The sequence below is a fragment of the Gekko japonicus genome, unplaced genomic scaffold, assembly GCF_001447785.1.
Source record: "Gekko japonicus isolate JY-2015 unplaced genomic scaffold, Gekko_japonicus_V1.1 scaffold298, whole genome shotgun sequence".
NCBI lineage: Eukaryota > Metazoa > Chordata > Lepidosauria > Squamata > Gekkonidae > Gekko > Gekko japonicus.
In genome coordinates, this window is record NW_015163615.1 from 35,512 (window position 1) to 43,956 (window position 8,445).

At 45.7% G+C, this 8,445-nt stretch overlaps 1 protein-coding gene across 1 annotated transcript in view; it reads right to left on the minus strand.

Moving 5' to 3' along the window:
* Positions 1-6,014, minus strand: part of LOC107107133 (GDNF family receptor alpha-4-like) — a 22,812-nt gene extending 16,798 nt beyond the window's left edge. The window contains exon 1 of the mRNA XM_015407376.1: positions 5,691-6,014. Within this exon, the coding sequence (XP_015262862.1) occupies positions 5,691-5,733 (43 nt within the window). The 5' untranslated portion in view covers positions 5,734-6,014. The remainder of the gene's footprint in view (positions 1-5,690) is intronic.
* Between the last annotated feature and the right edge of the window lie 2,431 nt (positions 6,015-8,445).

Consider the following 8,445-nt stretch of genomic DNA (forward strand, 5'->3'; position numbering starts at 1 on the left):
ATTGCAGGGTGAGCCCCCGAATCCCCATGTCGGCGAGGCGGTGGGCGAGCAACTGGTGATCGACCACATCGAACACCGCCGATAGGTCCAACCGCAGGAGCACCGCCGTCCCACCCCAATCCAGGTGCCTTCGGAGATAATCCGTGAGGGCGACCAGAGCTGTCTCAGTCCCGTGCGGAAGCCAGACTGGAATGGATCTAGCGTGAAAGTGTCATCCAGAAAGGCCTGCAACTGTATCGCCACCGCCTTCTCTATTAATTTGCTCAGATAGGGCAAATTGGAAACCAGCCAATAGTTGGCCAATTCGGCCGGATCCAAGGATGGTTTTTTTAAGAGGGGGCGGGCCGTCGCTTCCTTGAGAGCCCCTGGGAATAGGCCCTTAGAGAGGGATCTGTTAACAATATCCCGAAGGGAACCTCGAAACCCCTCTCGGCCAGCTTTAATCAGCCAAGAGGGGCACGGATCAAGGCTGCAAGTGGTTGGGCGCACAGTCGAGACCAATCTGTCGACTTCCTCAAGGCTGAGAGGGCCAAAACAATCCAGAATAGAACCAGAAGACGTGCTTGGAGCCTTGAGTTCATATATTGTCTCAAGTGTGGCCGGGAGGTCGCGGCGGAGCGACAAGACTTTATCTGCAAAATAACTCGCAAAAGCCTCACAGCCTATATCCAATTCCTTAACATTTTGTCTGCTCTGTGGCAGGGTGGTTAAAGACCGAATCATTCTATACAATTGTGCTGGGCGCGAGTTTGCAGATGCAATCTCGGCTGCATAGAACTCCTTCTTTGTGGCTTTGACTGCCATCTCATACGACTTTATAAACGTTCGGTAGGATACTCTTGTTGCTTCGTCACAAGCCCGCCGCCACTGTCTCTCCAGTCATTTGAGTCCTCGCTTCATCAGCCTCAACCCCTGGTTATACCAAGGTTCCAGCCTAGATCGAGGGCACAGAGGATGTCTGGGAGCGATCTCGTCAATGGCTGTCGAGAGTCGGTTATTCCAATCCTCCACTAGCTCATCTAACGAGGCACCAGGGGGCAATGAATCCCGGAGAGCCATCTGAAGCCGCTCTGGGTCCATCTGGCTCCACGGGCAAGCTAAAATTGGTTCACCACCCAAACAGGGTTGGGGTGACATGTTCACTCGGGTCTTCAGGGCATAGTGGTCCAACCATGGAGCCATAGCAGTAATCAGGTCCACTGTAATCCCAGCCACGAAGATCAAATCGAGCGTGTGACTGGCCTGATGAGTGGGAGCTGTTACATACTGGGAGAGTCCCAGCGCTGCTTGAAAGCTTGTTTTCTTTCACTGCAGACACAGGTTTGTATTACGGCTCAGCTAGGAAACAGGAAGGGGAGAGTTGCGATGCCATGGGGGGGAGGTCAGGGAAAAAACAAAAAAGCCCCCCAGGGGCAGAGGGAGGAAATGACCACTAAGAGGGCAGGGGAAATGGCTGCTGTGTGGGCTGGAAATCCAAACTTTCCCACCCACACATCAGCAATCGGGGCTTTGTTTCCCAAAACTACACACTGTGGCAGTTTTTTTGAAAGAGTGCAGAAAAGATGAAAAAATCCCGGAGTTGCATGTACGCATCCAACAGAATCCGACAGAATCAAACTGGGGGCAAATAATCCATGTAGAAACTGATGGAATTAACTTTTTGGTGAAGAATATATGAGAATGGCCCCTGAGTTTTTACTCTCTAAATCACCTAGGAATTGGACACTCCAGACAGGTTCTTAGGGCATGTACTTGTGCTTTTCCTGAAACGACAATACAGCCAGATGTCTATATCATAACTGATACCTTATAAAAGTCACAAGCGAACTTACCGTATTTCCTGATCAGTTAGCACAGTAGTCAAGGGGGGAAATGACTGGAGAAATGACAGTTGCAGATCTAAAACTACTCTTGAATTTTTAGCACACAACTTTCAGTCCATTCCTGAACACACATGTTCACCCCCCTCCCCCCTTCCCTGCACCCTTGGGAAGGCTTATCTTCACTTATTAACTCACATTCTTCCTACTACAAATTTACAAACTTTCCCAAAATTTAAGTAGCCCTGAACCATATTTAAATTTTGTTCAGAAAGGCATCGTAACAAAGATATTTTATTATGAGTTAACTCCTCAGGGGACTCTTAGGCTGGCTCAATCACTCAAGGTTTGTCCAAACTTATGTAGAAGTTCATTCACACACCATACTTGACATTTTATAGATAAAAGCCATGGGATCAGGATCAGAGCAATTTATAGCAGTTTTCCTAAATGCAAACACTTCTGTCCCCAAGGGACTTACTAATCCATAATATCCATATCATTCGGAAGTCACAGGCTTTTCTCTTCTGATCAGCTATTGCCATAAATCATTTAACAAAATTATATTTCTACTTATAATCCACCACATGGCATGCCAGTGTCTTCAGGACAGCTAACAAAACCATATTAGAAATATGCACTAAGAAGCATACATTGTCACTATGAAGACAACATGGGAATGCTTCAGAGAAACTTCAATTTCTTCGGCAATAATCCTTATTACCTCCACTGAAAGTACAACTGAACCATAAAAATGCATTATAACACAAACTATAACCCTGTTTACTATTGTTTCCCCTGTCCAAAGCAGAAGGGGGGAAAGGACCCTAACTGTGATTTCTTGCATTATTTCAATATGGGAGCAAAGGTGGGCAGACCTAATGCTACTGAATAATGTTCCACCCATATAGTTAGTCTAATTACTCTTTATTTCTTATGATAGCAACTAACAATCACTCACCTCATTACATACAGCTACACGTGTGTCTATATAGACTGTAAAAAGCAGTAAGTGCTACAGGTATTTAAACTTGATCACCACCAGCAGCACTTCTACCAAGGGAGGGGAATCTTGGGAACAGATAAGGGAGATCTGGGCTGAGCTTCTGTTACAGGTATTAACATTGGGTGTGGCCAGTGATGTGAACCTAAGGTATTCGATGCCCCTGCATTAGCAAGGCCAGTGGATTCAGGAACAGCCCAGGATGTTAAAATTGTATTATATACCTTTTTCTTTGTTTGTTTAAACAGTTTTGTAAGCTACTTTGAGCCCTAGGGGGAAGAAAAACAGGGTTGGTATACTTATAATCCTAAAATTAATTTAATGATTGCATTCTGGTTTATATATTAGTCCTAAATTAAAGTACTGTTACCTAATCCTGGGCCATTGTAGGAAAATACTTGGGCTTCCTTGCAACAACTATTAAATGTGCAATTATTATTTTTCACACACCCAAAAAAAATTGCCAGAAAGGTATTTTATTTATTTCTATTCCTATATTAACAAGATATCAGTGGTGTTTTGTTATGGGTGGAAGCACCATTCTGGATTAACATGTTCACATGAGATTATTTCCAGAGTAAAATAATATGAAACATCTATATTACAGTATTTATTCAAATGCAAGACCAGTTTTTCTCTCAGGTATAACATAAAAAAGAAAGGGTCATCTTATGTCTGCAGCCACTTACAGCTATGTCCATTAATAAATGTTTTTGTGTGTATAACATTTTAAGGGGGTCATTTTACATTGAGGGTCATCTTCCTTTCAAGTATATACTACACAGAGAGAGTGTAAGATATAAGTTTAAACAAGACTGCAATCCACTGCATGTTTAATAGTAAACCCACTGAAGACAATGGGACTTATTTAGAGTAAGTATATGTGTTTATTTATTTATTTATTTAGATTTTACCCCACCCTCCCCGCGAAGCGGGCTCAGGGCGGCTTACAAGGGGCAAAGTGTCAGTGTCAGTGCTGTTAATGAAGGAAGGAATGTAGAAGGTTGTTATTCTAGCCCATGTATGTTTTATATTTGCATTACAGATATGGGACATGCAAAAACAACATTACTGTTATGATCACCATGTATGAAAATACCCTAGAAGTGTTTTGCATTTCTTGCTTTGCAATGTAATGTTAAACCCCACATTGACTAGAATATGTACTTAAGTTAAAAATAGACTTCTTCTCCCGTTTGTTCTGCATGAGTTTAAGTTCTTGTTAGACTGGATCATTTTAATCCAGGACTCTGAATCCAATAGCAGCAGCCACCCAGATTCCCCTGGGAATGTCACAGGCATAACAAGATGGAGATAGCTATTCCTAGTTGCTTTCCACACCACCTTAAGGACAAGAGTGAAATCACAGGAGAAAAATCAAATGTACATTCTAGCCAACATAGGATTTAGAGTTAGATTACAAGCAGATACAAATAAAAGCAAAATCCTACACCAGCTTTATGTATGACATTAAAAAAAAACAAAGCAAAATCCTACACCAGCTTTATGTATTACATTTTTTTAAAAAAAATTATTCTCTAGAGATGATAAAATTTGACAACCAGTGTTGTGTAGTTGTTAGAGTGGCAGACTAGGGTCTGGGAGACCCAGGTTTGAATCTTTACTCTGCCATGGAAATGTGCTGGGTGACTGTGAGCCAGTCCCACACACTCAGCCTAACATACCTCATAGGGTTGTGTGGGGATAAAATGGAGGAGATGAGAATGATGTAAGCCGCTTTGGGTCCCCATTGTGGAGGAGGGTGTGGTATAAATGGAGTAAATAAATAATTAAGGATCATGAGTGAAAACATCCTTGAAACATCCAGTAAAATTGCCCTGGAGCAGTGTTCCCTCTAAACTGAGTTAATATGAGCTAGCTCACAGTTTTTTAGCCTCCGGCTCATGCATTTTTGTCTTGGCTCAGGAAGGATGGCTCCAGAGCAAACTAATTTATGCAGTAGCCAAATCGCTCCTCACAAAAGCTCACAAAGTAGAATTTTTGCTCACAAGACTCCACAACTTAGAGGAAGCATTGCCCTGGAGTTGTTTCTAGGGGTTTCAAAATGGCTCTAGTATCTCACCAAAGAAAAACATCCCCTCCCCTTCTTTCTTGATGGCTTGGCACCAACTTGCTAAAAGTTTCTTCGATGGAGCAACTGGGATGGGAAAGGAACCTTCCTGTAGAACAGCTACATCGTCCACTGAAGGAACTTTCCCTGTCCCTTAGGAAGCGGCGGGATAGGACGCATTCGCAGTCCCTCCCAGAGGAGCTAACTCATGAATTCCCTCCCTGCATGAGAGGAGCTAACTCATGAATTCCCTCCCTTCCTGCACTCGTCAATAACCCCGTCAGATGCCGAACACACGAGCAAGGGAGGGGGTAGGGTTCGCGGTCACCGCCTGCAGATCCATGACAGAGTTCAGTTCGGGACCGCATGTCCCAGCCGATTGTGAAGCGAGCATGCTTTCTCGGATGTAAGTCCCGTTGTGGGGCTTACCTCATAGGAAGCGGTGCATAAGTTTTGCCTCTGGAAGGGAGACCAGAGAAAGGCGATGATCAGTCCGAGGGGGCCAGACCTGGGCAAATAACCCAAGCCAGAGTCCTGGCCAGGCAAGCAGTTTCTTTCGTAACCTGCACCAGAAAGGCGGGCAGGGGGGTTCCTCTTTGAAAAGCGCCCCCCCCCGCGCCCAGTTCTCTGCGCCACCCCGCCAGACCCCCACACACCATTCCGAGAGACCCTTGGAGCGCAATCCTAAACCTCCGCGCACACCGAGGGATCTTCTCCCGGGCAAACAAGCCCAGGGACGACGCCTTACCCCGGTGGACCCATCACGACAAACCGTGCTGGCTTCCCAGCCCATTACCGGTTCGGGAGAACAGCAGCCCCAGCAGCAGGGGGAGCCCCATGGCGGCGGGAGCAGAGGCGGCGCTGCGCTGGTCGCTCCACTCCGAACTGGTCCCTGGGGGGAGCTCACATGTTCCCCTCGGTCCGCAGGGTATGGGCTGCTATCAGCGCGGCGGGCAGCCAACCTCCCTCCCTGCGGGCGGGCGTCCAGTCTTCGCGATGGCTCGCCCTGTCTCGGACTCGCCTTGCCTCCTCCTCTGCACGGGCTTGGCAGGTGCGCGCAGGGAGGCGAGGAGAAAAGAGAAAGGCGGGAACCAGCCTCCAGGGCGCGAAGGGGGGGCAGCGAGTTAAATCCGCGGCGCTGAAGCACCCTGGTGGAGCGCGACAGTAATTGCCTGGCTGAGGGAGGGAAGGAAGGAGGGAGGGAGTGACGGACAGACGCTGGTGGGAAACGAGGCGCGCCGTGCTCTGTGGCTGGGGGGCTGAGCGCCTCGTATCGATTCCGAGCCTGTGGCTGGCGGGTTTGCTGCGCTCGGACTTAGCCGAGCTCCAGAAATGCCTGCTGTAGCCTTCAGAAATTTCACTACAGCCTTGATGGCCGGAGGAGCAGACTGGGCTCTGCCAGCTTGGCGACAACATAGAGTGGGAACAGTGGGCAGCTTCTTGTCCGTCCCCTCTCCAGCACAGGACCTGCTTGCTTTGCACCTGCTCCCGATCCCGTTCGCCACCCGCTCTAGGGCACACGCTTTTGCTTCTTTGCCCCGAGGAGGGATAAAACAACGCCCTCGGCTAAAATGAGTTTTGCGCAATTATTGCTAATGGGGATGGAAAGGAGAGGGAAACCATTGTTGCCGTTGGAGTTAGAAAGACGGGGAATGTGAACAAAGGTTTTTAAGTTTCCCATGTGAGAACAGATATCTGAGGAAGGGAGCTTTGACTCTGGGAAGCTTATATACTCCGAAAATCTCCTTGTTCCCTTCCCTAGGGTGCTACTGGACAAGACCATCTGATAACACATTAGCTTAGCTTTTTAGAAAAGGTGATCTACTGTGAACCCTTGTGCTACTGCTGGAAGTGTCTTCAGCAAGGTGACTTCTGACATGACATCTTGTTACACATGATTTTGTTATGGCAAGCCTTTCCGCATTGGGAAGGAAATGGGTTTAGCATCAAAGAGTGTTGCTACATCACAAAACAACAGCAAGCCCTGATTCAATGCAATTGAAACCACCACACACACAAGATTGATTTAAACCACTGATTTACACACGTTTTCAGCTATGAAATTTATATACATAACTGTTTCCCATTATATTAAACATAGGCTGACTTGCTTGCAACAGCACTTATGCAGTTTAGGAGCATAATTAAAAAAGCATTGACAAAGCAGCTCACACAAGCCTTTTACACTGCACAATTATGGCTGCTAAGAGACAAGAGGCAGGTTTCTATTTTGCTTTGTTTCTATACATAATGATAAGCAAGATCACTTACTTGAAGACTCCATATGGATAGCTGTGTTGTTAGTCTGTAGCAGGAAAATAAAACAGAAGCCCAGTAGCACCATCAGCTCATCTCATGAAGAGAGCTCCGACTCATAAAAGCTTATGATGGAATACATTTTGTTCATCCTTAAAAGTGCCACTGGGTTTATGTTTTATTTTACTGGAAGGCAAAGGCTATGGCTTCATGCACACTTAGTTGGAGTTTGTTCAGAGAAGGACTGCTTCCCATGTAAACATGCAGGACTGGGCTGTGAGTATTCAAAACTGTACAGAAGCATGGTTGATAGTTATTGGGTAAAACAGTATTTCTCAGTGAGATAGCCAAGCTGTTTGATAAGTAAAAGCATACATTCACATCATCTGAGAAGGGAATACATTGCAGAGCACAGATACGGTAATTAAAAGGCATAAGACAAAAAGGTCACTAATATGGGGGAAATGATTATGGTGAACATATGGTAGAGAGGTCCATGGCTCTGTATAGGGTGCATGTTGCAGCATTCTCAGTGATGCTAAGCAGTTCTGGTCAGTGCTTGCACAGGAGCCCTGGGAATCCCATGTGATCTACCTTGCTAGATGTGCAGGCTCCGTGGAAGGCAAAGAACAAAACAAACATTCATGCCACACTAACAGGAAATGGGATGGCTCAACTAGCGAGCAAGCATCAGCCAGTGTTGTTTAAGGTCTTCCCTAATGAAGGGGTGTTTCTCCATAGCAACTGACCAAGTTCTTTGTCCTTCATATCACTGCCCTAAACATATGACTTTCAAGGTGGTAAGGAGACAGGGAGCAGAGGGTCCCCCCCCCAAGCTTGACAGCTGCCCCTTTCTCTCTCTAACATGGGCTTAGGTGTTTGAGGAAAAAGGACAAAGAAAGTGCTGCAGCAAAGTGTAAAGAAATTATCAGGACGTTATTTCGTTATACTCTTCTTAGGGCCATTCTGTTCTGGCTATCCATTCTGGTCATCCATACAACATACAAACATCTGATGGGCTCTTTTATACTTTAGGATTTTCAGAATGTTTTTGATTGTCTTTAATCAGAACATTTCTATAGAAACTTTGGTTGATAGTTAGAAGGGTAGAACGGTATGTGGGTGTGTGAAAATTTTTCACTCTGAGGCCGGGAAACAGTAGAGGTATACAAAGAAAAAGATTTTGTATGCTGTTACACATCATTTAACAACTGAGTTTCAGTCCTTTAACACTGGAAGTAAAGCTAGCCATATTAAGAGATAAATCTAATAGTAATCTCAATTAGAAGGAGGAG